At 42.9% G+C, this 15572-nt stretch overlaps 1 protein-coding gene across 3 annotated transcripts in view; it reads right to left on the reverse strand.

Annotated features, from left to right (window-relative positions):
• Positions 1–15128, reverse strand: part of FBXL20 (F-box and leucine rich repeat protein 20) — a 66885-nt gene extending 51757 nt beyond the window's left edge. The window contains exons 1-3 of one of the 3 annotated variants that reach the window (XM_067541210.1): positions 14972–15128; positions 14227–14378; positions 24–95 (exon numbers count right to left, since the gene is read on the reverse strand). In XM_067541210.1, coding sequence (XP_067397311.1) covers positions 24–95; positions 14227–14268 — 114 coding nt within the window. In that variant the 5' untranslated portion in view covers positions 14269–14378; positions 14972–15128. Of the gene's footprint in view, positions 1–23; positions 96–14226; positions 14379–14850; positions 14942–14971 lie in introns of those variants that run through there. The other 2 variants (XM_067541211.1, XM_067541212.1) reach the window with 2 other exon arrangements.
• Between the last annotated feature and the right edge of the window lie 444 nt (positions 15129–15572).

Consider the following 15572-nt stretch of genomic DNA (forward strand, 5'->3'; position numbering starts at 1 on the left):
TTCTAGAAGTAATTTTTAATGACCTTGGTTTTGCTTTTCTTAACATCCCTCCAACACCAGATGTTTTTCTGCTGAATGGGTTTTCTTGCCAGAAACTATAAGAAAACAAATGCATTTATTTTGTGTTAATTTTGCTGCCCATATAAAATGTAAAACCTATCCCAAACCTCTGCCCCCACAAAGCATGAAATCCACCCCTTGTGTAAAGCCAGGATGATTGTGCAGGGAACTGCACGAGAACAACGGAGTAGAGGGGGAACATGGCATTTACACACACACCTCCATCACTAAGGCAAGCCAAGGCACAGTAACAAAGCCGCTATTTTCCAGTTTATTGGTTGAAACAGTTCCCGCCCCCGCACTTTCCAGTCACCTCTCCACTCTGTCTACCAACACCAAAATAGCCTCTTTCAGAAGCAGTATATAACCCTCCTAATGTGCTCAACTCTCACTCCTCCTCACTGGGTGGCTAAAGCAGTGCTTCAACGGCGGGCTGTGCAGAGGTCTTCCACACTTAGGTGAATATAACCCAAGCAGCACAGCTTTACTGCAGTCAGTGCTTTAATGCCATAAACTAAGATGCAAAAATATCTCCTTAAGACAAGAGGTCACACACCACACCACAAAAATGGAGTGGAATTCAAAATGGAGAGTAGCACACATCTGTACTGGCTGTCATAACCTGCTACCTGGCTAGAGAAAAATCAGTGGTATTTTGACAAGATACATGCGCCAAGTAAAATAACCAGAAAGAGGGAAAGAAAGACAAGAGTCAGACTGCCCTGTTTTAATAATGCTGTTCTTTCACTGGGCTTTCAGGGCAATGTCTGCTTATATTTTGAAACGATTCCTTTGTAACTATGGCCAAGATGTGGACAACATACCAACGTCACAATATCTAAAGGAGTTGGTCGTTAGTAGGTTAGGATGGCTTGCGTTTCCCATAAATATATTCCAGCTCATGTGCCAAAGCTGGAAAATTGGCAGAACCTGTGGAATTTTCCAGGGCACATGTCAGTTAGAAGTTTTACATTTCACACGCAGGCATTTCATTGCTCTGGAAATATTTCTCAAGCTATTGTGCCTATGCAGTTCAGCAGTACTTCTACATGGAAATACCTCCCCACTTATAAGAGACAGGAAGGAAAAGGGAGAACACACAGGATTCATTTAATAGCAACTATGCATTAGGCAGTGTGGCTTTCCAACCCTGAAGAAATTATAAAGCTGTAGGATTTTTATCCTAAAATCAACTCTTTACAACGTATTAAGATATGAATTGGGCTACAAGCTACATTTACTGCCCAATACAAGGAAAAATCCTAAGCCTATTTGGCTCATGGTTAGAATTATCTTTTATTTCCAGTATTCTGAAGAGTTTGTGCATACAAATACAGTCAATGCATTTTGGTAAGAACCTTGTTAGACTAACGCCATAGCTGACAGCTGTAAGGAAAGGATCTTTCAGGCTCAGTCACTGGCCATAACTTGCTGGATGCCTCTTTAATTTAAGCAAAGTTTTCCTTGTACACTTGCATAGCTAATGAGAAAAAAGCCCAAACAGAAGAATTTTGCATTGTTATTAGACTGATGCCTGTACAGAGACTTCTGTCATTAAGTATCCATTTAAATATACTACAAAACTACCACAATGATCCAAACCAAACAGAAATCTAACTGAATGGACTCTGTATACCTGTGATGGGTCCTCTGGCCCAAACTGGCACTGAAAGGATTAAAAACAGCCTAGGGAAGCTGCACAGAAAGCAGCCAATAGGAGAGAGGGTGGGAAGAACAGCCAATCAGGGCCCAGCAGGCCCATATAAAAGGAGCTGCAGAGCAGAGCAGTCACTGCCTGGAACTCAAGGAGGGAAAGTTCTCTCTCTTGTAGGCTGAGAGGCTGGCAGCACCTGAGACAGAGCTACTGCTGGCAGGAAGTGGGGGAGCCAGAGGAGCTCCTGGCTGACTGCTGAGAGTAGGTAGTAGTAGGCCCTGGGGACAGGCAAAGAACATGCTTGGACTGGGGGAAGTGGCCCAGGGAGAGAGCAGTAGGGAGAGGAATTTGAGGCACAGCAGAAGGCTGCAATCCACAGGGTCCTGGGCCAGGACCCAGAGTAGTGGGTAGGCCTGGGTCCCTCCCCCCTCACTCGCCACTGGGGAAGTGGCAAAATAAGTTGGTGCAGGAGCCGAGGAAGTGGAGGACAAGATACTGCAGTAGCCACTAGGAAAAGTGGCTGGATTCCTGAGGAGACAAACCTCCCCCATATTTTACCTCAAATAAAATAGGCATTAAATACAAGTTACAATGTCAACTCTTCATGGGGCTGAAACACCAACTAGTCAGAAGTATAAGACGGGTGTGTGTATTAGCAAGGTCAGGAGTGTTTACTGCGCTACTGATAGTAACTGGTTCCCAGCTGAGATGGCATCTGGCTTTAGCATCCGTGAGGGCTTTTTTGTTTTGTTTTTAAATCAAATCACACGGGCCTTTAAGATTGAGGAATAGTGCCAAACCCAACATCTAACACAAAGTGTTAGCCTACATGTGGACCTTGAACCTGAACGCTGTTCTTTTAAAGCATGAAATTCAAAGCCCCACAGAGAAAAGGATGCAGTTTATCTGGAGCTTTCCAAGCTAACACCTGACAGACACAAGTTCCTCCTCTAGCCTATGTTGTCACATTGAGACCTGTGGTTATTCATCTTAATGTTCATCCAACTGAGAGACAATACGGTGGATGCCTGCCAAATCCCAGTCCTCTGACAATAGCTCCAGTGTGTGTGCATGTGTGTGAGAGAAACTAAAACAGCCCCACAGAAACTAGACAGAAAGGCAATGCAATTCCTATTGCAAATACTCGAGTATTCAGCCAAGTGTGGGCTGATGTCTATAGAGAAAAAGGGAGTCAGACAGAACAAGAAAGGAGATTTTAGTTTTCAGGATTTAACATGGCTGTGGGAGAACGAGGGAATGGGAGAGTAATAACAGCATCCAAACAGGTGGCCTGATACAATGAGACAACTTTAGGTATTTCTGTAAATGTGTAGAGTTGTCTATATTTGGCATTAGTTTCCCAATTATATTTTACATGTCTAGACATGTTTTATAGTAAGACAGTGTGATTTATTATAAGATAGAAATTAAAATAGATGATTATGAAATATTCGTATAAATTCTTGGTTCAATAGAGTTTTAAAATATTGTACTTTACAAATTCATTTTCTGATAATGCAGTTAATAGGACACAAGTGTTCTTTTAAAGTCGTGTGACCGGCTAGAAAAAAAATTTGTCCATGGATTTTTTTGGGACACTTTTGTATGTGAGGTTTAAAAAAAAAATCTTGCAAGTTGTTAGTCTTGAATGTGAACTAAAATCTGGAAGTATTGAAACTGTAGTTAAGTTTAGTATTTGTAGTTGTCCAATTCACATCCCTACCTCAAATACTCTAGTCTGTTTGAACATTATAGGGTAACAAGCAGATTACAATACAGATAAACAGACTATTTACAAGAACTATGTTCTGGTAGGTCAAATGTAAATGATGTTTTTTCAAGGCTATAAAAAAAAGGAATGTTATGATTTTTTCACTTTCATTTTATAGATATTTCTGTGTAAACAGTCAAGGAACACAATTTTCAATTCTAAACACTAATCAGAGAGATCCTACAGGTAGCTCCTCAGCTTTTCAATAGCTGTCTCACATCCAAAATTTAGCATTAAATGGGAGCAACGAATTCAAGAACATGATCTTTAAGTTTTAGGGCCCCTATGGAATAATGAACAATTCCGGTACAGGTTGCATCTCAGTGAATGAAATATAGCTCATAGAATACAACCAAGTTCAAAAGAGGAGGAATAGTTTAGAATGCCTAATGACAATATTTTGCTGGGAAGAAAATACCATTTATGACTTTCTGCTAACACTCTCAAAACATACCTATGCCTCATGTCTGGCTTTGGTTAGGGAATATACCACAAGTTTCCTCTAAAATAAACTCAATATTGTTCTTAATTGAATGACATATACAGCATCCAATTTAGTAATATCTTTGTTCAGAAGTTCTTTCTTTACAGCACACACTATAACTGGTACTTATATCTAACGAGCACATGAGCCCAACTGTGCTGTCCTATTTGAGGTGCTGAAAAAGTAATTCTGGTAAGGGAAGTCACACAATTATAAGTGATATTTAAATGTAAGGCTCTTTGGGACTCTGAGCATTACGTTGTTGTGAATGCTAATTTATAAATAATACAAGCCGTTCAGACCAGGTGAGCTTGCCTTGTAAGTTTTCCAGTTACCCAGGGACTTCTTTTATCCACCCAGTTTAATCTGTATTAAATCTCTTAGGGAAATAATGGTCTACTAAATAAAGCAGCTGCTCTGATGAGCTCTGTCATTAGCAGTCTCACTGCTCTGGCATCCTCTCTAAGCATGTGTGTCAGTAGGACCAGGGAAGAGGAATCTACTATTGATTACATAGACAACTACCTCATTCCACACTGCCCATGTTCACAGCCTCTTTAGATGCAGGATACGTCTACAATGCAGCTGGGTGATGTGATTTGCAGCATGAGTAGACAGATTTGTGTAGCTCTGCTTCAGCTAGCATGCTGTTTTTAGCAGTGTGGACACTGTGGCATGGGCAGCAGCCCAGGCTAGGCACCTGGGCTTGGACTCAGGTGGCTAGCCCAAGCTGCTGCCCATGCCACACCATCCGTGCTGCTATTTTTAAGCACACTAGCTTGCGCACATGTCTACTCACAATGAGGATCGCACCTTCCAGTTGCAGTGTAGACATACCCCCAGACAGCAGTCTGGCCTAGACACAGAAGGAGGCCATAAAATATCAAACCCGAAGTTGTGACTAAGTGGTATGAAACAGACCCTGGCCCTTGAGGCTTCTCATAGGCTTATTATTCCTAGAAATAGATCAATATGCAATTTATTCAACATGCAAGTGACAGGCTGATGAGGAAAAGTGATCTGACAGTCTACTAGGAAAGACTGAGTTCCCTTCCAAGATTACTGATGATTAAAAGTCTCAGAGAAAGATGTCTCATCCACTCCTGCATAGCCAGCCTATAATCAGTAATTACTGAGTAAGTTGCATTTAGTCAACTTTGTAAGGGCTTGTCTCACTACAGGTTATGTGGGTATAACTTATGTCGCTCAGGGGGGTGATTTATTCACATCCCTGAGCGACAAAAGTTACACTGACCTAAGCACTGGTGTGGACAGCACTATGTTGGTGGAAGAGCTTCTCCCGCTGACATAGATACCGCCTCTTAGGGAGGTAGTTTTATTATGCCGATGGAAGAGCTCTCTCCTGTCAGCAGAGAGCGTCTTCACCAGATGTGCTACAGCAGTGCAGCTGCATTGGTATAGCTGCGCCACTGTAGCGCTTCTAGTGTAGACTAGCCCTAAGAATAAACAACAGGGCTAAAAGCATTTGACTCCTCAGCATACCAATAGAAAATCCAGTCCCCGAAAGGGAAATAACCCTATTTCAAAAAAAATTAGATGGCTTACTGTACATCTTGCCTCAACTTATATATATATATATATATATATATATATATATATATATATATATCCCGGGCGGGGAGAAAAGATAGCAAGACAGTTAACATGCAAGAGTACAAGATCATGTCACTGTATTAGGGAGCTGCTAATCCAAACTGTGATATGCACTTGACTGGGGGTGGAAAGAAGGGAGGGAGGAATTGGATGGCATCTGGAGTATGAGAAAGACACTTTTGATTAAATTTAAATAAATATATTGTGCCAACACCACAGCTGAAGCAGTTCCAGTTGAAATTGCACTATTTATTAGAAAAAGTTGATAAAATACCAAAACGATGCCTTTTACATGTTTGTTGATAATTTAAATCTTCCCCTCCAATGCACTGTTTGGTTCCTAGCCCACCTTCCACAAGCAAAACATTCTAGCAAGCAAGCTCAATGCAGCCATTTTAAGATCTAGATTAAGACAAAATAGTGAGGTTGAGTATTTTGAGCATCTTTTGTGATCCAGACTTTTTGCAGTTGACTCAAGCTGGGGAGATGCACATCTGAATGATTTCCATTGGACAGTCCTGGCAGAACATGGGCTGGAATCCAAAGCAGCTTAGTGGCAGAAATCAGGAAGGCAGGAGCTTATAGCCAATCAACTTGTCTTTACCAGAAGTTGTTATCTGGTAGTAAATGAAAATACTCAGTACAGTTCTCCATGAACATCAAAGATAACTGACATATCCAAACCCCATAGAGGTCAAAGTCAGTTAGCATATTTTTAAGTAGATGGTGAGGAGACCATTTAATACAGGAAATAACTTGCATACCCCTTCATTAAAGCCATTTTAGAGATGCTTACCTAACTCTTTTTTAGTTTTAAAAAACCACCAGTGGTCACTAGTTATCCAGACAATCAGTGACCTATTAGGTCTACTTAATTTTAAATGAAGCTGTGTATCACTCACTCACAATCAGACTTCCTGACTTCACAGAGACATGGCTACCATAGAGTTTGAGCTACCATATGTATTCCTTTCATCATGTGTTTTTTAAAACAATTACGAGAAAATTCCAGTGGTTTTCCATCAAATATTGTATAGACAGATATTAAAACATATCTAAGAGAAATGGTCCAGAATTTTCAGCTCAAAATTTCACCTGTCACAAAGTTATTTGACTTTGGTAGGTCTCCAAGTTGTAAGTACTACATTATACATACAAGTCAAACAATTAACGCCTTTGAGAAAGACAAAACCACAGGCAATCTGTTTCTGTAAGGCCTAGTGTTTTACACCAGTAGAGGGATCACAAGTTCTCACAAATCCCATTACCAGAGATATGCTGATGTTGCTATTACCGGTGCATTTGCTAGGAAGTAAAAGAAGCCATGCTATGCGGTCCCCATAATAAACATGGTTTACATGGGGTGCTAGGGAGGGAACAGGGCAAGTCTACCAAACTTAAGAGAATCAGCTATTTGAAAGTGCACTTCCAACTGAAAGATCAACAGGCTAAGATAAAACACATACAAGTGATCCAGCCACATGCAGAGTTATGACCCAGTATATAATTACACAGTTAAGTGCACCATACCACATTAATATGGCAAAAACATACACATCAAGATCACTCTCATAATGGGCTTAAATTAGTTGGAACAAATTAAGTAGTAAAGTAATCCAGCAGAGAAAGGAAAACAAATTACCTGATCTGTCCTAAACCTCAAGTGAATATGCATAGTCTGAAACAAAATGAGCCTAGCATAAAAGAGATACCTGTTTCAGTAATAAGCAAGAAAAATGACAATTTACATACTTGTGGAGGGCCTAACCATGAGAAGTAATATGCAACCAACAACCAACAGGGATATCTCAGTGCCAAATCTAAAAAGATGTTTGGTCAATGATCATGTAACACGACACTTGCAGTACATGCCCCTTGCTTCACTTTACCTTTATCCATTTAAAGGCCTTAATTTCAAGCATACGGGTCCTCTTCCCCCATTCCTCCCCCTCCTTCCCGCCCACCACCAAAAAAATTTAAAATAAAAAGCACTAACCCTTTCCAGGGCAGAAAAATCTATTCTGGAGTATCATCAATATCAACATGCGCCTTTTTTTTTTTTTTTTTTAAAGGAACATATCCGTGTTCCAATGCACAACAATTCTGAGAAATGATGCACATGCTCCTATACTCTACTGCTCAACTGCCCATATTTGTCCCCAGAAAGGTAATTTGCTAGTGTCTGCATTTATCAGCAGTCTGCAAGTACCTTTCTTTAGTAGCAAAAGGAAGTCTCACTTTGGCTGCAAAAGGTGTTTGAGATATCTGAGCATGGACTCTGGGGCCAGAGGGCTGAGGTCAATCAAGGTACTTTTTTTTTTCTTGATATAATTCTCAGCTCCCAACCACCTGTAAAGCCGTTATACTCTGTATCTGGAAGGATAAGCAATAGTCTATCACACTACAACAGTATGAATATACAATACAATATGAAGTGTTGCATGGGGCCACCATCCCATTATAACAGCAACATGATGACAAAACTGATAGAAAGCAGGTTTTTAACCAATGTTAAACTCAAACCTGAGGCAATTTCAGTTAATCAATTTCAGTGATAGAGGTCTATAAAAAAATAACTGGTGTGAAGAAAGTAAATAAGGAAGTGTTATTTGCTCCTTCTCATAACACAAGAACGAAGGGGTCACCAAATGAAATTAATAGGCAGCAGGTTTAAAACAAACAAAAGGAAGCATTTCTTCACACAATGTAGTCAACCTGTGGAATGCCTTGCCAAAGGATGTTGTGAAGGCCAAGACTATAACAGAGTTTAAAAAAAAACTAGATAAGTTCATGGAGAATAGGGATGCAAAACCATGCTCTGAGGTGTCCCTACCCTCTGTTTGCCAGAATCTGGGAATGGGTGACAGGGATGGATCACTTGATGATTACATGTTCTGTTCATTCCCTCTGAAGCACCTGGCATTGGCCCTGGCTGGAAGACAGGATAGGGAGCTAGCTGGACCATTGGTCTGACTCAGTTTGGCCATTCTTATGTTCTGAGTCTCTCAAGCAAGATTCAAACATATTTTGGGTGTGTGCAAACTTTACTAAAAATCCTGTGTTTACATGAAAGTTAGGCAAGGTTCTCAGGCTCTTGGCAAGCAGTCTATATGGCATCCAAAGTTGCAAAATATGGGCAATACTGCACAAGCGAGATGAATACGGGGTGATTCATGTTACTGTCTCTGGCCCCATTCCCTCCAACAAATGCTAAGTCTTCCTGCTTAATCCTTCCTAGTTCTCCCACAGCCTTGCTACAGTATTTTTAGCTCAATTAAATTGATTTTTGCTTCTGAATCTGGTAAAATTCCTCTCAGCCCTTTGGTAGAGCATGTAGTGTAGTCACTGTACTTCTACAGTGACAGAGCCACATGTCAGTTATGCGGAAAGTCTCAATAATAGGTTAAACAACCTATGAAGCTTCAGGTAGACATTTCACCCACCTCCAAAAAATAAAAGATTTTAATACAAGTCGGCCAACAAACTGAGTCCCGGTGTCCTCAAAATGTTGAAGTTGGGGGGAGGAGGGAAGAGTACATACACATCAAAAAGTTTATTTTGGTATTCTCAGGATAAACTTAAAAACAGAAATATATGGGGCAGAACAGCAGAATAGTGAGGTCATGACCTTTAGGGAAAAGTCTTGCTCAGGAAAGTTTAAATTTATGTTTTTGCCTTTACTCACCATTTCAGATCACTATTTAAGATATTTATGTTATTAGCAGAGATCTGTCAAAAGTAATTGCTGTTATATGACTCAGGAACATCACCTAATGACTGCTAACTTCTGTTCTATGGTTTAGCTTTCTGTTAATGGCATTTTAACAGTAGCTTCTCTTTCCTTTTTCTGTTATGCAATACAACTCACAATAGTAAGTACACCACTGGCTATACATTAATTTATATTTTCTGTGTAGAGGAGCGACGGGCATATAGTGAGATCCAAATATTTATTGGTATTCCTTGTTCAATTTGTCAAGGACTTAGTTTGCTTCACTGCATTTCAGGAGACTGAATTACTCAGGATTTAAGGATATCCCTGAAGTGTCCGAGACCAAGCTGGGATTATAGAAATATTCAGTACAGTTATTTTTTTTCATTAGCTATATCTCATCTGGAGGGAGAAGACAGGCCTGAAGATGACAAAAAGTCTGAATAAGAGCCATGCAATATTGATCAAAGACACTTACAGGAAAGGTTAGTTCTAGATTTTAGGAGGCCAACTGGAGCTCAGATTTGGAAATACTACTAGAAGGCCAGAATGATCTTAAGCAAGGAAGCTGAGGAAAGACACCTCAAAAAATTGAGACAGAGTGTAAGTTAAATTCAGGTGATTCTGCTTAAAGAAATGTCTAAACACAGAATGAAATATTTTGCAACTGTATTTTGAAACAGAATATTTAGTTTTGATTTCCATTTGCATCATTTCATAGTAGGTTTGACTCCAGACAAGGCCTTACAGACGTGTGGGTCATTAAAATACTTGGAAGGAAGAATAATATTCTGAATCTGAACTACTATTAGGCAACAGATACGAAGAAGAGAATTAAGTTGATTTACTTGTCCTGCTCAAAGCATGAAGGGTTATTATGGATATGACACACTTATTGCCACAGATATCCAAGTTGTTTAGAATCTTTCTTGGTAGGACAATGAACTTCCTCATAAAGAATTACTTTATGGCCAGAAACAACTCCCACTAATTGGAGGGTCTGGAGTCTCCTTGAGGAAGCTGGAAAGGTTGGCTATTATATCTGAGGATATATTGGAGACTAAATATATTGCCATAGCATTTTCTGTGGCTCACTGATGTACAAAACTCAGAGGAAGACACAATCACTGCTTGAGAGCAGCTTAAACTGTTTGTGTTGAGAATTTTCAGGAGTCTACCACCAATGCAGCTCAACTCATACTAACAATGGTAAATGTGCTAGTGTAGACCAGATGCAGGTGTTTTTAACCATTATGTCTAGATCTGCTCTATGATAATGCTTCCATCATTGCTTGCATTAAAGGAGCTGCATCACTGATCGACCAACAGTAGAAGTATTGATAAAAATTCTCAGTGTAGTGCAGCCTAAATAAATATACCACAAAACACATCAGGAGACCCAGAGGAATGCGCTACCTCAGAGCACATTAGTGTTTTGTGATGGGTTAGTGGCAGTATTTTTACTGACATGGGTTTCATGGAAGGAGCAAGTTTAGATATTTAAAAGGAGAGCAAGGTGCGTAGGGCACATACTAGGGATGGTGTTCCAAGCCTCACACACAGAATGGGCAAAAAATACTAAAGGAGTGAGAACTAGGACCTTTCTTAAAGTTAACAGAATTTCATGCTGCAGGGTACAAACTGACCATCACAAGCATTAGGAAAGAATCACCTCCTCCTCTGCCCTACTACATTGTTACATAGGTGCATTTTCCTTTTTAGAATCAGGTATTAGCTATTGCTGGAGGCAGGATACCAGATACAGGTCAGTGTTCTGCTGCATTATTACACGTCCTACACAAAAGCACAGCCAAACAAATTAGGAATCAGTCTGGGTAATGTCCTTTTTTTGTTTGCTTTGCTACAGTAAGTTATTTTCTTTGTAGCAGCCACACCTCCCATGAGGGGCATATTTAGAATACGCTCTTGTTCAGCTGTCATGCCACAGAATTCATTCTTTCATTTAAAATAAAGAGTTTCATTCTGACTGGAATGAATAGCTGCTTATGTGTTGGTATGAAAAATCCATCTGAAATACATGTTTAGGAAATACAGCCAATATCTTATCACTGTACTTTATTGCCAAAGTAAGAAACCATTCCCAAATGTAGCCTTGATTAGATTTTAAAACTCTCAACAAAAAAATCAAGAAACTTTGTACAGCTTAATGAAAGATTTATATTAAGTCTGAATAACCAAGTAGACGAACAAAACAATTCACTTTTTATTTAAAGACATTCTTCTTTAAAGTCATCACATTCAACATTATTCATAGTTCTACAACACACTACCTTTCAGGACAGGACTCCAGCCCATTAAGGGCCCTATTAAAGCCCACTGAATTCAGAGTTTTGTCTAATTTTGAGATACTAAACTGGGCTACGTAGGAGTAATATTTGTTGATCTTGCAATATTCCATAACCAAATAGGAAACAGCAGCTTCCAGTCAACATACTGTTTTGCATGACTGCCCACATATATGCGCAGTGTTGTTATAGTCGCGTCAATCCCAGTATATTAGAGAGACAAGGTAGGTGAGGTAACATCTTTTATTGCACCAACTTCTGCTGGTCCAAGCTTACACAGAGCTCTTCTTCAGGTCTGCTTATATATAGGATTATGTTAAAAACATTTTTTGTCAACAAATAGAACTTACGTTCCTAAAGCTGTGAAGTTACTCATTGCTACAAAGAATACTTTTATGATAGCACTGCTAATTTCTAACCCTCCCCCCAACAAAACCTCATCACTGCATCCATGTCCTCAAATTACTAACAATAATTTAAAATTAGTGAAAATACACCCAAGAAACATGATAGTGTTTCAAGGCACTCCTTTCAGCTCTGAAACTAATTAGAAGTTTTGACATTTTGAATCTTTCCCATCATCCTATTTGCTATTAAACATTTTACTGAGTTCTCACCTGTCCATGGAAATACATGAATTTAGGTCTCAAATAATCCTTTGGCACTTAGCTTACTTTTAGCTTTTCCATTTCTTGCCTGCCTTCTTCCAGTTTTGTTAATGTACACATTTTCAGATAAAGCATTACTTTTACAGTGAATCACATTAATCTTGTTTTGGCACATCCTTTATCGACAGCTAACTTGAAATCTAAAATGCATAAGAACACCTAAAGGCAGAACAGACAATTGTGAAATGTCCCTGCAGTATCAAATATTCCCCACAAAGGCTGCTACTAGTGTGTGCTTACTTTTCAAGCTATTCTGTGGTAAAGAAGAATTATGCAAACAAGAATGGACCAGAAGGGTAAAAGCAATAACCACAGTCCTGAGACCCTTTTGCATTTGGCCTCTTCTTTCTGAATGGCTATGAACCGCAAGGCTTCACGCAGACCTTAATCATACATCAGCCTCCGTACAGAAAGTAATCAAACAGGTTAAGGAAATCTGACTTTTACTATGATATTTCATCTGAAGCCACTGTAAACAAAGATGCTTACTGCTCACTGTGATCTCTCCATCAAACCAGCATCGGCTGGTGTAAAATAAATTCCAATAACAACAAAAAACCAATTTCTATACCTGTCTCAATCCACTGGTCAGTTTCTGGATGAACACACTGTTCTTCTTCATTGCTGATATTAGACACTCCTCAAGTTGTCATTAACTAAGATTTTTGCTTGATGGTGTTTACCTTCCCCCTCAGCAAGGAAAGAGAGCCATATCCATTGATGTTTCAGTCCTTTTATGGGTTGCTCTTCTCCCCCCATTCAAGCTGTTCTCAAGAGCAATAGAAGCAACAAGCCACACAGTTGAAAAATTGAAGTGATAGATATTTTTCCCCTGCATACAATCCCCATAAAATGAGAAGTAAACCTTGTTGTTGCTCTCATTTCTGTCACCAACCTCGCCTCCTCCCCCCTTCAGAAACAGACAGCTGTTACAACAATGAAGTGCTGGAAACAACCCTGACTAGATGGGGTGCTTTGTGTTATCCCAGATCATATGGATTACGTGCCATATTCTTTGAATAGATCTTATTGTTTACCCTCTGCTCCTTGTGCTCCTTCCATCCTCTCCATCCCCCACCCCTAGTAATCAAATTCTGCCTGCAACTGCTTATATATTATGTCAACAGCACAAAGCAATGCAAATGTTGCACCTCCTTCCTCTTTCCAAGCTTCCCCCTCCCCCTCAAATATCGCTCATGCTATCTACAGCTGGTCTGTGTTTTAGAAGGCATTTTCACATCTCTGGCTCCGTCATCAACTCCGCATGAAATACACACACAATAAGTCAGCAACACATCAGCGACTTTCCCCTCCCCGTAGTCCCTAAAAGGAAGTTTACAGCTAAACGATTAAACAAACAAACAGCAAACCGCCCCCCCCCCCCAATTTACATACCATGGGGAGAAAAGGGAGTTCCACGGTAATAGTCTCCTTACAATTGCAGGACCGACCCCCACCCCGCAATCGCAGGGCCTCAGAGACACAGCTCTCTCCCTCCCCCCCCCCACCACGACCCTAGCGTGTCCCCCCTTTACCAAAGCACGATTCCGCCTTGCACCCCCAGAAGCCCCCCGCCCTTCCCCGCAGGCCGCTGCCCCCAGCTACCAACGCAGTGCCCCCCAGTCTCACCGTCAGCCAGAGAAACAGCCCCCCGCGCTCTCTGTGCCGCCCCATCGGCTCCGCTCTCGTGCTCCCAGGAGTGGGGTGGGGCTGTCGCTGGGGGAACAGCCCCGCGTCCCCTGCAGTCCTTATGGCTGCACGGCCAGGGGCGCCTCTGGGTGCCGGGCAGCCATTGCCAACCCCACCGGAGACAAGGCCGGGGTACCCCCCCGCAGAGAGCCCGCAGCCCAGTCCGCGGCCGACTGAGAAGCCCGTATCCGCCCGCTCTAGCCCCCTCCCCTCAGCGAGGACCCCCCCCCGGGGTCCCCCCAGCGGGTCCCCCCAGGCCGCGCCTCACCTCAAACCTGCTCTTGGTGACCCCGTTCATCTCCCTCCTCATGGCGGGGCCGGGGGCTCCGGGCGGCTCCCCCCGGATCTCTCCTCACGAGGGGGCGGGAGGTGTCCAGGCTCCGCGGCCTCCGCCCGCCGCCGCGTCTCCTCCGGCCTCAACTTCAACCCAAAACAAAAACACTCCGCACCTGCCAGCAACAGCGCCGCTCATTGGCCAGCGCCGGGCACGGGGGGGGGGAGGAGGGGGTGAGCCAGCCCCGGCGCGAGCCAGACCGGTGGGGAGCACGCGCGTCGCTGCCACAGAGGAGGGGGGACTGCAGCGGGGTCGCACCCAGCCCGGGGGGGGGCTACACCCCACCCCAGGAGAAATGCACTCCCCGGGCCCTGCATCCCCCCACCTCCCTAGGGGAATCTGCACCCTCCCCCCCGGGCCCTGCATTCCCACCCACCTACCTAGGGGAGACTGCACCCCCCGCCTCGCCTACCCTAGGGGAGACTCCACCCTCCCCGGGGTCCTCTAATCCCCCACCCCGAGGCTGCACCCATCCCCGTTCAACAGCAGGCACCAGTAGCACCCCCATCCCTTTACACACACACTAACGCAGGGGAGATTGCAACCCGTGGGCTTTACCCCCAGCGCTATCTATCCTCCTCGTCCAGCTTACACCGCCTCTGGGCGACTTACTACACCGCTCCCATGAGCCTGCATCCCCTTCACCTATCCCTAGGGAGCTGCTACAGACTGCGCCTACCCTGACTTAGATCGCATCCAGTCCTCTCCCTTCCCCATCAAAGGCCTGCCTCTACTTCCAAAGCCCCACCGCCCAGCTACCCCCGGCCACTACTTCCCCTGAACCTGGAGCTTTACCCACTCCTGAGAGAAAATAGTGCACCCTTCCTGTTCCCGGAACCCAAACAGGACCGATGGCAGTGATTGTTTACCCCGAATTGGGGTTGATTATGCTTCCCCCTAAAACGCTCCCCCCGACTGCATCGTCCTCAAGGGTTTGCGGCCTCCGGGGAGACTGTGCAGACCTCTCAAGGCCTAAGCGGTAGAGCCTTTCCACTCTCTGGTCCCATCTGATTTGCACAGCCACGCCCTTATACATATTATTCAGCCGCCTCCCGAGGGAACGGTTTGCGTCGCAATGCTTTGGGGGTGGTGTGGGGGTAGGTAAAGGGCCCTCCGTTTTTCTTCCCCTCTCCGTTTCCGCTAAGAACAGCCGTTCCACAGACTGCATCCAATCAGATCCCTGCTTGGTGCAACTTTGGAATGACGTCATGATTGCGGGAAAATCAAGCATGGTGGGGGATTTAAATAGGGCGAGTCACCACAACGTAGAGCAAGAGGGG

The sequence above is a fragment of the Emydura macquarii genome, unplaced genomic scaffold (assembly GCF_026122565.2).
Source record: "Emydura macquarii macquarii isolate MOO-44397 ecotype Brisbane River unplaced genomic scaffold, CSIRO-AGI_Emac_v2 contig_629, whole genome shotgun sequence".
Taxonomy (NCBI): Eukaryota; Metazoa; Chordata; order Testudines; family Chelidae; genus Emydura; species Emydura macquarii.